At 42.0% G+C, this 19,477-nt stretch overlaps 1 protein-coding gene across 5 annotated transcripts in view; it reads left to right on the top strand.

The window, feature by feature from the left end:
- CHST9 (carbohydrate sulfotransferase 9) overlaps positions 1-12,160 on the top strand; it is a 95,105-nt gene extending 82,945 nt beyond the window's left edge. For all 5 annotated transcript variants that reach the window (XM_075023184.1, XM_075023183.1, XM_075023185.1 and 2 more), the window contains one exon: positions 10,637-12,160. In XM_075023184.1, coding sequence (XP_074879285.1) covers positions 10,637-11,734 — 1,098 coding nt within the window. In that variant the 3' untranslated portion in view covers positions 11,735-12,160. The remainder of the gene's footprint in view (positions 1-10,636) is intronic.
- Positions 12,161-19,477: the final 7,317 nt, after the last annotated feature.

Here is a 19,477-nt window from a genome sequence, read left to right as displayed (position 1 = left end):
AAAAAACTGCTACAGAGTAAACTGGGGTATTTTCTTTTACATATGATAAATATACGTTAGCCCCCTTCAGTGAAAATAGGGTATGCTACCTTTCAGTCAGTGTGAGGAGGGAGTGTGCAGTGGATAATCCCCTTTGTAAATTCACAGCCTATTTTGTCCCACAGTAATCTATGAATGCAATTAATTCTCAAGTATAAATATATTTTTGTAAAATTGAACACATGAATTTGTTTAAAAGTGTATAAGTGGAGGCAAACACAGATTTGAGATATTTGCCAACCTAGAGTGCATTATACATTTCCATTTATTTTTTATTTACCAATAAAGTAATCTAATTTGAATTAAATGCTAATTGTGATTGAGGAGAAAATGCTTTGAGACCTCTAGAGATCTTACCGTCTCTTCCAAAGCAATTTGGGGGAAATTGAATTCTTCATGCCTGAATATACATTAATATTCTTCAGCTGAACATAGTCTCATCTGAAACTTTTCTTACTATTTCTAAAAGAGCAAGATGTCTCATTTATGCTGGAAGATAAGTGTGTTTACCTGCAGACAAGATAGAAATGGATTCTGTTTACCAGCAAAAAATCCCTGTGGATCTTACCACAGCCACTAATGTGAGAAATACTACCACGTATGCAGAAGCACAGCATTACATTACAGGCCTCTCTTCTCAAAGGGGATGGTGGGTTTTGTGGGGAAGGAGTACAGTTGTTTATCATCTTCATTTTTACATTTCACTAGTTGTGAATGCCCTGGGTGCCCCAGGGAGACCTGTCCAGTCATGCTGCCAGGCCATCTCCCTCTCAGCTCTCCTGCAGTAACGTTTGAAGCCGGGGACAATTTTAGCCAACTTTGACACAGTTATAAGAGAAGAAGAGCTCAGGGACGTGAAGGGTGGTGGCTGGTCAGGGGGAAATTTTGTCCTCACTGGGGAAAAGGCAGCCATCGGTATCCCAGCTCCGTATCCATTTCAGGAGAGGGCAGAGGGCTGGCTGGCGAGCAGGAATGCAGGTAGTGAACCACCGAATTGCCCACTGCTGCCAGTTGGGTACAGGCAGGAACTGGAAGTGCTGGCCAGGGAGAGATGGGATGGGGAAATGTGACTGAAACTCCTCCTAAACTAGGCTACCACTTGTGTTGGCACTTGTAAGAACATCTTGTCAAACAGCTTGTTTGTAGCTTGACGTTTGCAGCTGAAGTAATTCCTTTAAAGTAATTGAGGAGAGGATTTGGTACCCTACTCAAAACCTTTTGGGCTTAGAATCACATTGTTTCCCCATATAATACATGCTCTTTGCCTCTTTTTTACTCCAAGTATCTTAATGGACATCCAAGCTCCGCATTTGGCTACTCAGAACAAACACCTAAGCAACTATTTAAATAGCTATATCTTCATTGTAGTTTGAGGGGGCAGGTTTGGAAGGAAACCCAAGTGCCTAAATTCAACTCAAGTCCAGATCTGCAACAACCTCTGCTCATTCATCCCTTTCCAGAGGAGGCAGCTGAGCCTTGTAGGCTTGTTCCTCTGTGGGTACAGGGTACAGTGTTGGCAGGACGATCCAGCCCAGCCACTTCATCTCTCACTGTGTTGGAAACCCAGAAATGGTCTCTCACCAGGAAAGTTCACACCTGCCAGATTGGACCACATGAGGTACAGGTGTGCCGGGTGGTCTTCTTAACATGGTGTTGGGATATCTGTGAAAACTAAGTCAGTGATTCCCTGAAATAGGGAAGTTGAGGTTAATTTTTTTCCTCTGCTGAAGAAGATTCAAGCCTACAACTTCTGCTGCCTGTAAGACCCGTGTTATATCCCTCCTGTATATAAAAGTGAACTGGAGAGAGAGAGAGAGAAAAGCTCATCCAATATCTGGTGGTTGCAGCACTCCCTGGAAGAGGGGAGCCAGGGTTTCAGTCCCAGGATGCAGGGTTAGTTAACCTCCAAAGTTAATGTCCAGCAGTTAGATCACCCTCCCAGGAAATATATCTACTCATGCAGATGGGGCAATGGGTGCTGGGTCTCCCCTGTGCAGGGTGAGTGTTGATCAGCAAGTGCCAAGACATGGTCCCTAATACCTCTGGATAAAAAGATGTTGGCATCTAGCCTCAGGCATCAGCCCTTGTCTTTAGAGACGAAAATAAATGTTGTTTAAAATATGAAATGTGCTCAAAAATGCCTACCTGGCTTGAGTTGTGAACATGCAAGAGGCATTATTTATTTTCTTCTTCATAAAATGACTGTGTATATGAATTACCATGCACTTGAAAGTAACAATTTTGAGAATTGCATTTGTCAACAGAGGGAACTGTTTAGGTTATTTGACTTGCTTCTGTGCTTTAGTTATGAAAAAGTAGGCATGTTAACATTATTTAGTGAACTCAAATAAGAGACCAATATGTAATATACAGAGATTACCTGAAAGTATCATCTTCAGATTTAAATTCCCTGTATACATATAGTAAACCAACTAGTCAGTGTAACCCAAGAGTCTTTTTCTGATATTCGTAAAATGAATATTGAGTGCTTAGTTTGAGTCCATTTTGAATTTCAGGTTGTTTAAGCTGCTTTGCTATGACTTTGTTCTGTACAGAAATAAGAGTGAGTGCTGATGAAGATTGCTGGCCAATGACTGCAGTGGCTGACTTAGTTTTTATACACAGAGGAGGAGGATTGAGCTCAGAATTAAATGCTGTTCGAACATACTGGTCTACCCATACCCAAAATGAGTGTGACTGCATAGGAAGGAGGCTGGGCTAAATCTGGCCAAATATTAAGTGGTCCATGGTCTGAAAGTTGCCTTGTATTAACAGTGTGTCTTAGTTACACATCTAGAGACAAGCACTCTGAGCAAACTGGATGCAGGCTCTGTCCAAACACAGGCTGTCTGGGCTGCAATGACTCTGTGCTTACTTACAAATCTGTGAGTTATACTGCAAAGAACCAGCCCCATGAAACTGTTGTCTGAAAGCTAGAGAAGCAGCATCAGCATTGTGCTATCCAGAAGCCAATTTGTCATTACCATCGATTGACCTTGACAATGATTTCTTTATTAATAATAAGGGGGTGGGGTGCTTGCTTTTATTTTCAATACTTGGTTGCAGTTGTTACTGGTAATAATAGCATCGTTATTGGTACTTTTTCTATTAACCGTGCCTTGACCTTTCTTATCCTTTCCACCCTGAGCATGTTTTGGACAAACCAAATGTTTTGACTGTGAGGGCAGAAACAGGAGGGAGTTAATTCCAGATTTGAACAAGAATTGGCAAGTAAAATCAGAGATTAATTTCCTTCATCCAAGCTGCTGACCATATGAATCAGCTTGTGAAATTGGCTCGTGCAGACTGTCTTGCCTCATTAGCATGGGTGACTTTGTGCTTTCTGTAGATGAAGGCAGGGGGCAGGGAGAGGAGGGGAGCCCTGTGCAAAACCAGGAGTCCTGTGTCTGTGCGGGTCTCAGGCAAAAAGAAACAGGTTCCTCCTGTCCCCTTATTAAATGGGGATGGGACTACTACTATAATCCTGATAATGTTACTGTTTATCTTACCTCATTGAGCCTCTCCACTTTCCCTATTGCCTGTGGGCCTGGGTTGTTCTCCTCCAAAACCAGCTCTGGGTTGGTGCTCTCCTTTCAAATTTTTCCACACCAGCTCATTCACTGACACTTGGTCACATAGCATAAAAAAAACCCAATCACTTTCCCTCTGCCCTTTCCTTCTTCACTCACTTTGTCTGTGCCCTTGCCGTAACTCTCAAGTCACCCTGCAGTGAGATGCTGAACTTTCTGCTAACAGATTCAAGGGGCAATAGTCACTGATTCACAAAGCTCTGTTTTGAAAAGCAGTGTTTAAAGTGACTGGTATCTGTTAATTAAAATTTACCTGCAGTATTTTTTTTTCTTACAATGATCAGTTATTCTCATTTGTGTCTGGCTCAGTCTTCACAAGTACCTCCTTTGAACCTAATTGTATTTCAGCTACAAACCATAAAGTTTGCCTCTTAGCCTCTGCAGGAAGCTCTGAGCACCTCATATACTTGTTTCTTTTTTCTTTTCTTTCCCCTAAATCAATTAGTAATCTTAGAGATGCTTGATACAAGTATGTGTGTTTTAGGGATACATACCTCATAGGAAAAATGTGGTATCTGTTATACTAAGGTTTGGTCTGTCAGGACTGTTGGCTCTATATGTAAAATATTCCTAGATCTTAATCCAGAGGAAAGATAAGCTTGCTGCTATTTTGTGGTTTTTTGAGAACTTTAGGGGCAGAAAGAACTATGAAAGTTCAAAGCACAGTTGTTTCATTCTTCCTCTTCCATAATGGAATTGTGTATGAGCCACAAGGTATCTCTAACAAAAGTACCTCTGCTAAACTTGCAGTGTTCACAAGGAATACATATGTCAACTCTGGCTTGTGAGGAATGTAGCAGTAGTGATTTGCCCTGAATAAATTAGATAAGCCAAAAATTCATGACTCCACTGGGAGGTGAGGGGTTAGTGGTGCCTATCTCTGGAGTGGCTGTTTTAAGCACAAGTGATGAATCAAGAGGTTTATCTCCACTGCTCAGAAGGTAAAGCACCTCATCAGCAAATACTTCTTGTCACTTGTGGCCAGCCTGGATAGTTTCTCCATTGGGAGCTCCTGTAGGGATTTGTTTAGCTCACCAACATTACAGTACACAGCTGCTACAATATGAGAAAGTTGTGAGCCTATTTACGTGTTAGCTCAGGTAGCACAGTAGTAGAGGAGTCTGGCCATTCTGAATTATGCTTTGCAAATAGTCTTCTAGCACAAAAAAGTTAAGGATAATCCCTCCTTTTGGCAGGCTTAAGAAAACTTGCACATACATGTCTAAGTATAGTTCTATGTGTTTTTACAGCTAAAGTGAGGTAGTAATAGCTCCAGGCTTTGCTGGCTTGCTGAAGATAGGAGTCATGTGAACTTTTCTTCATATTTCAACTATGAATCAATTCTGAGCCATCTGCCACAGTTGTGGACCTCTGCTGAAGGAATCCTTCTAACTGTGCCCAGTTATGTGAAAAACTTGATGTTTTAAGCAAATGAGGTTTAAGCTGAAACTATATATTACCTTTTCAAAGACTCACATGTACCTACAATCCAAGTAAAAGGATATTTGTTTTATAGCCCTCCAGTATTCAAGCTGCCTTCATCGAAATACCTAAACTGGGAGACTGATCTCCATGTGCTCCCTGATCAGTATAGAATCAGAGAGTGAATTGGAAAATGAACCTTGTCTCAGAAGAGCCTTTCTCTGTCTGTTTTCTACAGAAAGATCCTAGGTAAACAAGTAAGGTCTTGAAATTATATGGTCGTTATAATATAATCCTCACATAAGAAGTAGCGTAAAGAAATATATTTATACAGTGAAATAAAGCATCTAGTGCTCTCAGTTCATGCTGAACTTTGGCACTGCCGAACACATCTAGTACCAGAGGACTGGGATGTAAGCAAAGATACAATATACTCCAAACATGTATTTCAAAAACCTGTCATTTCATCACTGGAGGGCCTTTGCATCTTCTTGTGGGTAAGTTTCTGAGAGTATGTACTGCAGAACCCCTCCCTGGGTTGATCAGAAAACACAAATGCTCTGTCCTTCTAAATAACTTTTTTCCATAAGTTTCATCTTCAAAGAAATATTTCGACCTGTTCTTGTCTTAAGGAATGAAGTTTTTATCATCTTTGAATATTCATGTGTTTGCAGAGCACCCATATTAGCTATTTTGTATAATAGTGCTGAGAGGGTCCTCAGGGCACTCAAACCTGCAACAGTCAAGTGCAAGCCACAGTAAAAAGCAGAGCACAGTAGGCTCCCAGGTGATTCATGCAGTTGCTCCTAAGAAGCATCATAGAGGACTATTTCAGGAAGCGTGTTTTAGGACAGAAGACGTACTAGCTAGATGTTGAGAATCAAACCATACATTACTAATACTTAGAATGTAGTTATCTGGCAGCACAGAAAAGCACGATAAAACAGAGTATTTCTTTCCTCCACTATTCTTTGTCCTGCGTTTTCTGTTGGGCTCACTTAATTTTATTATTCTTGTTAGTAAAAATGAAGATCCAGCACTAAAGTGTTTAGGAAACACAGTACTGTCTGCACTGCAGGGCATTAAATCTTTGTAAATCAGCCCTGGAATATCATCCTTTCCAATACATCATTATCTTTTTGCATGGCGGGTTGCTCTAGTTGCAAACTGTCTAGATGAGATCCCACCTGTGCATTGTAAAACGACCACAAAGCGTAATTGGATGAGTCTTAACCATTCTTGGCAGTACTCAATCTCTTCTACCCCAGTGACTTTTGAAGATATTAAAGGAAAGGACAGCTTCAATGTGTGTAAAAGAAGGTATTGGCTACTTACTTTTAGAGTGAGGAGAAATCCTGTTGTGGGTGGGGAGGAGCAGGGAATCTCCAGCAATAAAAATGTCAAAAAAAAAAAAAATCCATGAAACCATTAATGAGTCAAAAATGCCTTTTGTTTCGGCAGCTTCACTGAGTTGCCTGCCAGTAGCCAAACACCACACTAACACTCTGTTAAATTCCTTTTTTCCCTGTTTTTAAACTAATTTTTAAATCTGTCTTCAATTCCTGCCTAGCTAAAGAGAGACAGAGGTGATATGCATGCTCTTCTAAACTGGACTCATGGCCATTTCTTAACTTCCTTTTAAATGTGTTAGTGCAAACGGAGAACAAGGCACTCTGCATAATAACTGGCAAGGGTGGAACACTTCACTAGATTTTAATTCCCAGCTGAAATGTACACAACCTGCTGCATAGGTTGTCAGCATGTCTCAAGGACAGCCTTGCGTCTGTCCAAGGTGACCATGGAGTTCATCTCCTATGCCAGGCAGCTGGTTCCCAAACTCAGCAGCTCTTTGGAAAGCCATGAATGGCCACCCCCTGCACTTGGACACTTGGCTCAAAGAGTTTGGCAAGGACTGTTTGCATGGGAAGTTCTGGGTCCAGAGTCAGTGACTGGTATGGGATTACATGCATGCTGCCTGTTGTTGGTGTATGTTCAGGCGTTTTCCAAAATAATTGTGCTCAGCAGCTTGTGGGGTAGACCGTAGGAACACAGATATAATGGACAAGGTTTATTTTTTTTTAAATGCTTATTGCTTTTGCAAGTTTCTCATTCTGTTCCTGCTGTGAAAAAAATCAACATAACTTGGAGATGTTCAGATCTTTAAAGTGTCATAAAATGGGCATTGAAAAGTCACTGGCACCAAGAGGAAGCCGAAGAAGGCACCTCACTTTGTGTAAGCCTAGTATCAGAAAACATTAAAATCCTTTCAGAATGTGTGGCTTTCAGCTCTCTCATGCACATAAGAGTGGTAGCAACTAAATATGCCAGACTGTCAGGTAGCTTTGCTTAAGAAATATGGCACTATCTGTTCAACAATTTCTGTTAGTTTCCCAAGAAAGCTTCCTAGCTAAACATTTCTCATCAAAAGTAAAGCTTGATTCATCCCTTCACTCACCTCACTTTTACTAGCTACTAACCTAGTTACTCAGGCAAGTGTATAGGAAGGTTTGATCTCTTTTTTTTTGAGTTGGAAAACTTCCATGACAATGTAACAGCCATTTATGCCTTTGAAAATTATCACTATCCGCTCCCATTCTTAGATAGAGGAAATTACAGCCAGCATTTACTGCAAGCACACTATCCCTCGTGGAGCTTATAATAACATTTATTAGCCAATGCTGTTGTATTCACTATGGGATATGTGTCTCAATGAGAAGGGGAAGTGGAGAGGGGAAGCAGCTAATAGTATTTTACATATTTAGATAATTTTTTTGTCCTCAGAATTTCCCATGTCATTGTTTTTCCCCTAGGTCTCTTTTTTTTTTTTTTTTCCTTCTGTTTGGGGCTTTTTTTTCCTGATAGATTCTTTCTTCTTTTGCCTCATCTCACTTGGAGGGAGCCCCTTTCAAGTGACTCCCACTGTGCATATGCTGTTCCTTTAGGGTGTTGCCTGAGATTTCTCTGAATAGTTCTGCCCATCCTTCTCTGAAGACTTTAATCCCACAAAAAGTCCTTCAGTAGTGGTTCCTACAGCTGCATTCACAGTTTCTGAGACTGAAATGCAATCCTATTCTCGTATCTCCTTGGGTTATCCCCTGAGGTTGGTCCTGGATCCCAGGCGGACTGTTTGAAATAGAACAAAATCAAGATCACACACCTTTCAGTCTGTCCTTTTCCCTCCTGGCCTGGTGGAACCGAGGCATCTTCTACTAGATCAGGATGGCAGGCTGAATTCAGAAGGCTGAACTTTCTTCCAAAGTGCAGGGCTTATTTTAGCAGCTTTAGTTTGAAATTCAGATGGTTTAAGTGTCTTTGCACTGAAATATCCCCTGAAATAGACTGCTAAATTCAAATTACGTACCATAGGAAGTCATGAGGTACTGCTGCCCTCTCTTGAATTTTCTCTGCACTGGGGAACACCAGTACAGTTACATATCACTGGAGACTGTCTTCTAATTTATAAAATTCCCCAGAGCCACAGCGATGAGTTTACAGTCTTTGGTTACTTTAGCATTGTAGTATAACTTTATTCCTACTTCTGTTGAGCCTGGTATTGTGTGGTTGATTTCTGTGTATCCCATATTTTTCATTTTCACCTTTTTAAGTTCCAGGTTTTCCTTTTAAGGTCAAAGCATTTAATTTATTTGTAACTCTGTGCTTCTGCAGTAGTACTTGTAAGCTGCCATTCACTGTGTTGCTGAAATTCCCATTAGGGTCATAATCATCCCCTGTTTTACTACTAGAACTACCTTCTGTTTTTACGCACTAACTATGCTCCTGAATTCTTTCCGTCCTAGGGCAGAACGGATAAATCTCTAGGCACATGTGTTTCGTTTGTTTTAAAGAATGAAATATTAGACAACAGAATTAAAAAAACCAAATTCTATTACAAAAACCGACCACAACAAACTGAAAGAATTCAATATCCTTTTGCATCTCTAAAAACACCAACATGACCTCTGTCACAGATGTACAAGTCCTGCATGGCTCTGTTCTTTTATTTGCTTTCACCAATACAAAAACCATTTTACTCAGTTCAGTGAAAACAAAGACCTGATCGTCAGTGGTTTGCAGCAATACAGAATAGCCTGATCCTCTGGTTTTGTTTTTGTCATTGGAAATTATTACACTGCAAGATAGGCTAACTTTTCTTGGAACTGCTTATTTTTCCATAGGCTTTATTTCAAACTGGAATTCAAATTGTGTTCCATGCATTACCATTTCCTACATTATCCCTCTGAATTTTTAACAACCTTATTTGAGTCAGCCTATGAACTTTCCCATCCACCCAAATCCACACTTATGGTCCGCCAGTCCACAAATCAACTTTCCAGTAAATGTTTAATCAGTTTATGTCAGAAGAGTCATCTTATGTATGTTTCCAAAAAAGTTAGACTTAAGAAAAGCAGTCAGGCAGTCTGTGCATGTGTGTCCATCTAACCGTTTGGCTATCTGATATTTGCAAAAGGATGTTTAAAAACCTGTTGACCAGTATCCCCCCTCTCTAGAAGTGTAATGAAAATAGGCAGCTATATAGATGGCCCCATGCAGCAGGCTTGCCCACTGGCAGGAGAAAAAAATCTACAAGCCTTAGTAGACACACGAGAATCCACTCAGGAATGAGAGAGCAGAAATACCCAAACTGCAAGAAACTCTTCAGTCAACTTGCATGATACAAGACCCTGAAGAATTTGGTGGCAAAACAGAGACCTGAGCTTTGCCATTTCTGCAGCTTGTGGATTGCATGATAGCTGGGGATATTAAAGGAGATGTTTGGGAGGAAAGTCTCATCTTTTCACATTCTTTGCAGGGTCACTAGTTGATGTTTAGTTAGTTGATGTCATTAATGTTGATGTTTAAATAAGTCAGATGGAATAGGCTCTAAAGGCATCTATTTTGCCTTATCAGCTGTGAAAGCATCTAGCTCAGATGCAGGCGTCTGTGTTGCAAACACCTGTATGCACATGCAGTGCAATGCATCCCACTTCCATGATCTATCTGTAGGGTGACAGAAATAGGACCTTTTTGGAGGGAGGATTTTGTCTGTCACTACACCCTGCTCAAACCCACTGATGTCAGCTATTTAGGAGCCCTAGGTTCGTCCCCTGCCACCACTGGGGGACAAGGACTGCTCCAAGTCACAGCGGTGGAAGCAGATCCAGCAGCTCTCAGCATGACTGTGCTGGTGCGCTCTGGAGAGCTGTTAGCAGCCATGCAACTCAATCAGTGCTGTCATGGGGGAAAATATGTTTGGTAGAGAAAAGCATCTGGCCATCCCTACCAGGACTATCAGCCTCCCTGTATGAGCCTCTTCTGATTTCTTAAAAGGTGTGGCTTAAGCTATTTATTTTTGTAGGAAGACCTACTGTGCACTAACAGGTAAGCTTCAGAAGCATGTATTTCAGGAATTAGCCCAGCTTGTTGCTAAATTACATGTAGCAATCAAGTGGTTCAGAAGAGACTTTGTAGTACTAAACGTGGCTTGGTCGCAAGCACACACCACCATCCTTGCTGCTATTGCAATGTGAGTAGGCTGGGCTGGGCTGTCGCTGTGTTGTAAGCTCTGCTCCTTTCCATGTTTGCAGGATTTCACACTCCCATCTCTGGGGATGCCGAGGAAAGCAGCGTGGAGCAGGAGCACTCCTCCTGGCCTCAGTAAGCGTGAGATGGCCGTCTCAGGTGGTAGGCACTGGCCAGGCAAGGCTGACCCCTTTGGTGTGATGGCTGCCACCTTGGTGAGCCAACTGTCTGACCAGCAGAAGAAGAGTGAGTCACCTCTCAGCTGGTTCAGAGGGGTGTATTTACCTCCTGCACCGCACCCTTTAAACAAGACGTTAGTCAAGGGTGGCAAGTGGAAGGATGTGGATAGCACCCAGGAAAAGCGCAGGTCCTTCCTGCATGACTTCTGTAAGAAATACAACAGCAGAAAGCAGCTGAGAACCCACCTCGTACACCTGGTGTCAGGAATTTATGTGGAGGACAGGCACAAGGTCCTGTACTGTGAGGTGCCAAAAGCAGGCTGCTCCAATTGGAAAAGAGTCCTCATGGTGCTCAATGGACTCGCCGCTTCAGCACACAACATCTCCCATGATGATGTGCACTATGGAAAGCATCTAAGGAAACTGGACAGTTATGACCTAAAAGGGATATACACACGCTTGAACACGTACACCAAGACTATATTTGTACGTGATCCTATGGAAAGACTGGTATCTGCCTTCAGGGATAAGTTTGAACATGCAAACAGCTATTACCATCCAGTATTTGGGAAGGCAATAATTAAGAAGTATAGACATAACGCAAATGAAGAGGCATTGAAAACAGGTTCGGGAGTTAAGTTCAAGGAGTTTATCCAGTACTTGTTAGATTCCCATCGCCCAGTAGGAATGGACATTCATTGGGAGCAAGTTAGTAAGCTTTGCTATCCCTGCCTCATCAACTATGATTTTATAGGAAAGTTTGAAACCCTGGAAGAAGACGCCAATTACTTTTTGCGGCTGGTAGGTGCTCCAGCTGAGCTGAAGTTTCCTAAATTCAAAGACAGACATTCCTCTGATGAGAGAACAAGTGCAGAAGTAGTGAGGCAATACTTAAAAGAATTATCTAAGGAGGAGAGACAGCTGACCTACGACTTCTATTACTTGGATTACTTAATGTTCAATTATACATCACCAATTGTATAGCACCAGAATAGCTTCAGGCTTCTATTAGATATTTATCATTTTGGGATTCAGAACAACTAGTTTGATATTAGCCCTGAAAGGAAACAAAGTTACTGCTAAGTGGAGTTGTCTTGACTTAGTGGGGTTTTTATATGCTAGAGTGACATCAATTGACATTAAATTACAGGAGAATGCACAAAAAAAGACCTGTAAACAGCATAAATTGCACTAAAATGCCTGAAAAAGCTGCTTTTACCATTATGGATTATGCTGTGGAAGCGGTAGCGCAGCCAGCTGTTGCATTAGCTTACCTAATGTTCTTTTAATGGTTTAAGAAAAAAGCATCAGAGTAGCATGATTCTTTTTGGTGTGTCTGCTTTGGAAATTGTTTTTGAAACTATTTTTGAATGTATTTTTTACTTTCTGTCACTTATTAATAAAGAAGCATTGGCTAATTTTCTAAAACATTTGCAGCGTTTTCAGTTGCAAGGCTTGGTTGTTTGATTACCATTAGACTGTAGCTGGTTTTAGACCTGATTGGTTTTTATTGAAGGATGCTCTTGAATACAAATGCATAAAACTACAAATAACACAGCAGCTCAGCCAGTGAGCAGAGTAAATTTGAGTAAGCCTGTGATCTGAAGTCCCGGTCCTCTACCCCATTTTAATTGATGCACTAGAGTTGACAAACATGGCCCTCCTTTCAGAGAACTGTCACATACATTAAAAATAACATTTTAATTTACAGTGGAGTCAACCACATGACGCATACTGTGGTCCCAAAATTCAAGATAGTCTTCATCTTTGGTGATAGGGCAAAATCTTAGGGTGGTAGCTATGGGACATTATAAGGTCTGTACTGAGAAGCAAATTCATTGCAACTGCTGTGACTGCTCTTGGTCTGCCAGTGTCCGATCATCAGCCCAGCTCCCAGTGATTTGTTACACAGAAGGTATGTATGCCCATTGCCTCCCAAACCCACGGACTGGTTTTGTCCCCAAAGCTTCCTGAAGTCACCTGTGTTTTGCTGTCCTTCCTGTCTTGTCAGCAGCCAGCAAACCCCAGGGGTGGGGTAGTTGCTGCAGTGTTATGCGGTGGGATGGGTATTGGTGATTCGTCCCAGAGACAGTTGTGTCCAGAGTCCCACAGTCCTGGTGATAAAAGGAAAAGGTACCTTCTCTCCTTCTCTTCCCTCTCCTCCATCAAGCGCTGTCTGACCAATGCATGCGGTTGTTTCTGCAACCCGCAGTTGCACATGGTGTTGTAGGATGGGTGGCCAGGGTGTCCCAGGAGGAGGAGAGATCTCTGCAAAATGGACAGGGAGAAATCCCTGTGCCCTTCCAAAATAAAGATGACACCTATTCTTGGCTTCCTGGAGTGATTTGGGGCATCTTGCTCCAGTGTCTTGATATAGCAAGTTGTAGAATAAGGAAAGAGCCTGGCGGGAAACTGAAGCAAGTAAAAAGTCCTTTTCCTCTGTTCATAACCACTGCTCACAACTAGCATTACTGCCGTCCTTTCCCTCATCTCGGGCAAATGTACGGCTTCAGTCCTTCCACAGGAGTAATTGTGGGTCCCTGCTGAAAGGAGAGACCATTTCCTACATAGCTTCGCTGCTTGTTTCTCCCTCAGTTTTCTCCTCAGAAGAGGAAAAAAGCCACCTCCAGCCTCCACAGTGCCAGTGTGTAACCGAGCAGGCTCTGCATATCTCTCCTTGCTGCAGGACGAGCTGCTCCGTGGGGAAAAGGTAAAAGCGTACTGGGCAGCCCAAATCTGAGGTGAGCTGTATGCGACCAGCAGCACCCATAGCCAGAGGCAGCCTCTTCCCTGGGGCTGTGGAGCAGAGGAGGAGACGGAAAAAGCCCACAAGCCATCATCACCATGAGGTGTGGAGAGGTGCAGGTGTTCAGCACCAATGAGAAGGTGCAGGGATGCCTTGGACAGGTAAAGGCACACACCGTTACTTGTGTGAGCTGTTCCCGTGCCTAGACAGACCCTTAGATGTTAACACCAGAAGTGTTTGGGATGCCACATCCAACCGCCAAACTGCCCCAAAGCGTGCCTTTCCTCAGGTGAGCAATGTGTCCCTAAACCTCCACCTCTAGGCTCAAGATGGTGTCCGACTCCCACCTTCCCTGGCAGAAATCCCTCCTGGTTTTCCCGCGGGCTCCGTCCCAGAGCAGGCAGTGCCGGAGCTGCACCGCTCTGCCTGGGGAACCATGGGGAGCGCAGCTGCCCCACCACCCAGGGCTCAGCCCCTGGGGCACCGTGCTGGAGAGGTCGTTCCTTGCAGCTACTGCCATGCCGGACACCGGTACACTTCCACTCCAGTGCTGTGCACCATGCTGGTTAATGGCTGTTACTGAGTTCCCATGCATCTTTACCCAGCGCAATTTTATTTTTTTTTTTATTATTTGACCACGCACTTTCATGACTGTTGCTCTCAAGTGGGACTATGCATTAGGACATTAAAGAGCAGCTCCTGCCAGAGTTTTGATTTTGTGTCATCCAGCCTCCTAACTCATGTGAAAACTGCCTTAGATTTCACTTGGATTTGACCTGTGTGTAAAAAGCATCTTTTCCACGGATGCAGTAGAGCTCTCTAGATCCTCTGCTCTTGTAAGTATTGATTCCAACCTCAAATCCTGAATGAATCTGTCTTGTCTTGTAGGGAGGCCACTGAAGATGTTAAATAAAAAACAAATGTACACCAACCTTTGGATGTTTATATATTTGTTTTGTCTTATCTGTTATGGATGTGTGTTAATTAATTGTAAATTTACAGGCAAAAAAATGGCTCACGTACCAATATTTTCTAAAAAAACATACGATGGAAAAAAGTTTAACATGCTAATAAAGAATGGAGGCCAATTTCCATATGAGTTTCATATGAATTCTTTAATTCAGAAAAATAAATAGTAGTAAATGGCAAAGTCTCTGAAGAACTTAAGCTTCACCTTGAGCTTCCCTTAGTGACAAAGTTTCAGCCGTTCTGATCAGGGAATGACAGAAGCTGGGGGTGGGGGGATGTAATTGTATTGAAAGAGCTGTGCAGTCTCTTAAGATTTCATCTACTAACTGGTCTTAGATAAAGCTGTTGTTTGAGTCAAGGGGGGCTGAAAGAAGTTATTAGCAAATGTTTGGCTTCTGCAAATGAGAGGGAAAATGACATTGATTTGCATGCATCCATGGACATAGACATCAGGTCCCTGGATTGTCATCTTGAAAATCTGGTACAGTTTGCATTTGTGATTTGAAAGGGGAGGACACTACTTAAGGCCTTTAAAACATGCATGTGCACAGAAGCATAATGGTTTAGCTGCACTGTTGTTCTATGGCTCTAGTGAAAGTAATTTAACTTCTTTGTATGCTCAACTTCAAAATTCATAGCCCCTAACTGCACTTAAAAATTCATTTTTTGAAAATCTAAACCAGACTTTTGTAAAGAAGAGCCTCTCCATAGTCATCTTCAGCGACCTAAGGGATTCAGATGATCTCAGTAGCAGAATCTAGATTGTACTTTGCCTCATTAACCACATTTTGAAAATCACCAGCCTGCTTTGCCAGGAATTAAGTTACATGATTTAAAATTAACATAAGAGTTTAGCATAATTGAAGTGGGACTGTGATATCTGACTTATGGGATTATAAGAGATAAAGGCATAATTTGCAGCATAAAAGATAACCTCTATTTTTAAAAGTAAATTTTAAAAGGTCAAAGTGTGAGGTTGGGTTGTAACTTGGCTTGTCTTTTGTAAGACTGCTAGGCAAAAACAAAAAACTGAAGGTCATCCACTATAACTAGTATAAAATCCCACCTTCACAACTGTGCACAGATGTTTGTTTTACTCAGAAAATTATATTGAACATATGCAGAAGAGGAATGAAAATATACTCCACAACATTCAGTGCAATTATACTGGAGATCAGCTGCAGCATGCGGAGCCTCTTTTAAGGGGCTTCATTACAGTAAATGCTTTTTAGTTATGAACATTTCTTCATTTGAAGATCTCTAAGCACTTCTCTAATGCAGGTCGGTTGTCAGGGCAAGTCAAATGTGCTGTAAAGGCATTACAGCAAGTCTGTGGGAGGGCTGGAGCAGGAGTAGAGTGCTCCCTTGGCTCATTTGTCTCGTCCAAACACCAGACAGTTGTGCTTCCCTCCTGAAACAAAAACTTGATTTTTGGAAGCTAATGTTCCATCTAAAATGAATCAGTACTAAATAAAATAAATTTATTTTATTTACAATAAAGTAAAAATACTTTTAATTAATAAACAAAAATAAAAAATAAATTAAACTGCATAGGTGTGCATTCTCAAATTCTGATATATTTGTCAACATAAGGCAGCTTTGTTTTTCCAGGTAGGACTTGGCTTGCAAAGCTCAGACACAGCCATCATGCTCATCTCTTCTAAAACTGCTGTTAAACTGTTGCTTGCTGGGTGTCAGAGGTGTGCAGCTACAGTGCAGTCAAACATGGCACAACCTCTTGAAATGTCCTCTGGTGTAACTTCCCCAAAAGGCCAAATTTATTGGAGCTACTCCTGCCTCAGGCTGTTCTAGTTTGGTGATGTGTCATTGGAGATCACCACTTTAATTTTAAATGTAGTTTAAATTTAAATGAAAATTACAGTATGACACTTTGCAAAAGTCTGAAAGTATTTTACTAGAGCTTTGTATTGTATATGTAGGTTACATATAAAAGTCTTTGTTGTATGTGCCTTCAGGCTAACGATACATCAGATAAGTCTTTTTAACTGTAATGTTAATACCAGTTTATCAGCTGTATAACCCGCTGTGATGCTTTCAAAACTAAATTAATTTGGCCTCAGAACCTAATGTCCAAAATCAGACCATAAATTATGACGCTTCATAAAAAATACAGATGCACCTGTCCTGTATCAACCAGTTCATTTACAGTTCAGAGGGCAGTGCAGGAAGACAGAGTCCTGGGGGGGGTATAACTAAGTGACTCAGCAAAGGGAATCTGTCCATAACCCCACATACCTGGGACTGATTTGCCTTGTGAAATGTGTATATGTGGGTGGGTGGAGGAAACAGTCATATTTAGTTTAATGAGAATGTCTTAGTTTAAATTTGGTATTCATAAAAGTATCTATTTGGGGGGAGAACTGTTGAGCTCTTGGCACTGTAGCTAACTACAGTGAGTCCCACAGGGTTCTTGCATGTTAGATGTAGCGCTGTGGCTGGAGTAGCAGACTTGGATTTCAGAGACCTGGATCTTCCTCCAGGTTCTATAACTTCATGGAGTTGTTGGACAAACATGAACTGCTCCCTGCCTCAATTTCCCCGCGGATAAAGGGGTCCTGTAAATGGAAAGTAATTAAACCATGTGCCTTCTCCTAAAATCATTGAACTATGTGGATAGATAACTGTGATTAGAAATTAGGTATTAGTATGGAATTTAACTCACAGGATGTTCATAGCCTTTCTTTATGTTTTACTTCCAATGGCTTGGAGGAAGCCAGGGACTTCCCAGCTTTGTTCCAGCCGAGAAGTGCATCATTCAGCTCTGTTCTGGGCAGTTGGCAGCCTTAAGAATGCAAGCTCTGTTTCAAAACAGTGTGCATCTGTCAAGCCTGCCCAGGCTCTGCCTCAGCATACAACCAGTGCCAGGTTGTCTGACCAGGGGAGAGTGCCCCTTCAGTTCCTTTTGTACAGAGGAGAGCAGACAGACACAGAGTGAGAATCTTGCTGTCTCATTTTATTCAGAGCCCAATTAAAGAGAAGCTGTTTTATTTTGGTGCAGTAGCCCTAAATAAAGTGATGCTCAGCTAGAGAGTTCTGCACAAGCAGTGGATTCCATCCATGTATGCAAACTCCTGCCTTCTCTCAAACTCAAGGGCTGCATAACCCAGTGCCCAGGGCCATGTTCCCCCAGCCCTTCCTGAGGCTCTGCCAACCCTTGTGACAGTCTCCAGTTTACCTGGCTTCTAGAGACTCTCAGGATTTATTTCCTACCAACATAGCCACTTCTTCTATGGCTCTGTGGAGATTACTAATAACACGGAGACTGTCTTGATACAGACTATGCTGCTTTCTTCTATTTGTCTTCAGGAAGTGATGTGATTAACAACCCTGAGCGGGGGGAAAGAGTCCTTACAAAAGGAAAGGGAAAAATCTCAAGGCCACGACCAACTTCTTTTTCAGTATATGTGATTGTTTCTTCATTTCCTCTGTCTTTTCATACAACTTCCCACCCTCTTTAAGTATGTCAGCACAAATGGGTGAGACCAGGTGTGGGTTCGCTCTCAGCTGTCAGGTGTAAGCCAGCTCCAGTCCAGCACATCTATGTTATCATGGCACTGAGGCTGCACTAATAAGCCTGACTGAGAGTATGGTACTGTCAGTCACCATCTGTGCACATATATCTGTCTTGTCCCTGTCATGTAGAAGTTCATCCTATCTCAGGGTTTCTTTCTCAAATTCCTTCCAGAAACCACAGTTTTCACAGAACCTCCCAATACTGCTCATTTCCCAAGATTTGCAAATTTGAAGTGTCCCATGTCATTTTCATTCAAGAAACAGCATTCTGAGACATAGGGAGTAGGAGCAGAGCAGGTTTATCTGGGCATTTCGGCACACAGAGATGTAAATCAACACTCAGTGGATTGTAAATACATGTCAGTAGGATATTAAATGCTAAACGCTTTAATTTTCCCAAGCTAGCTACTTGGGCGTAAAACTGGATGTAGGCAGACTAGCACCTCCCTATTAAATTATCTCATTCTTGATAAAAGCAGACACACACAGAGACAGACTTTTAAGTTTTAGGAATGACGAGTTACAATTCATCTAAGAAACAATGTGTGTTCAAAGAGCTGAGTTCAACTACGTAGCAGTTCCCTCCCCACAAACTTGCACAAATGCACGTATAAATGCATCCATGTTTTATAAACGCACATGCCCACACTATATATATACAAGTCTCATAACATTTAGCCAAATGTTTCTCAACAGTGGTAGTGGGAGCTACTTAACTTAAGTCCTGCATTTGACCTTAAGGATCTTAAATGTGTATTTAGATAGATAGATACATATGCTCCCTAAAGACACAGTTCGTATTGCTCAGGATGTACAGACAGAACTTAGATTAACTCTGTGTTCATCTCTGGCAATAGCAGAGAATGAACATGGTAGCATTGTATATGCAAAACTATCCTATGCTGTATAGGCACATAAACATTTTATTAGCATGTGGCAGAGCCACGACATTATTCCAAATGAACCTAAGCTGCTTGCAGGGACTGCAAGTTTACCTCTTGCACAGGTTTTCTTTTTGCTTCTTTAGCTTGCCTGGGGGAGGATGCTGCCAGGTCTATGGGTCTGCAGTTTGGGCAGCTGCACCGGCTTCTGATCCTGGGTACAGCTGCAGGTTGCAGGGAGGTTCCCTGGTGGAGAACTTGGTAGGGGGAAAGTGGGCAAGGATTTGCAGCATCTCTCTGCTTTCAAGGAAGTTATGGTCTTACCACCTATAATGCACTCCAAGCCATAGACACCAGCTGTCGCCTTTGCTGTGACTTCTGCTGTTCTCTTAAAAAAAAAAAAGAAACAAAAAGGCAAAACAGAAAAGGGATAGAGGGAAAACCTCTAATGAGAAGGCAAAATGTTAATTGTGGCTGGAGGTGACAGTGCACAATAAGAAATTGCTGCTTTGCTATTGTATCTCTGATGAAAGTACCCTAAGACTGCAGCACAGCAAAAGCTCAGCTCCAAGGGACGAGGATGTTTCTCAAAATCCT

The sequence above is a fragment of the Buteo buteo genome, chromosome 3 (assembly GCF_964188355.1).
Source record: "Buteo buteo chromosome 3, bButBut1.hap1.1, whole genome shotgun sequence".
NCBI lineage: Eukaryota > Metazoa > Chordata > Aves > Accipitriformes > Accipitridae > Buteo > Buteo buteo.
Note: the sequence above shows the minus strand (reverse complement) of the source record. Positions and strands in the feature narration are given on the sequence as shown.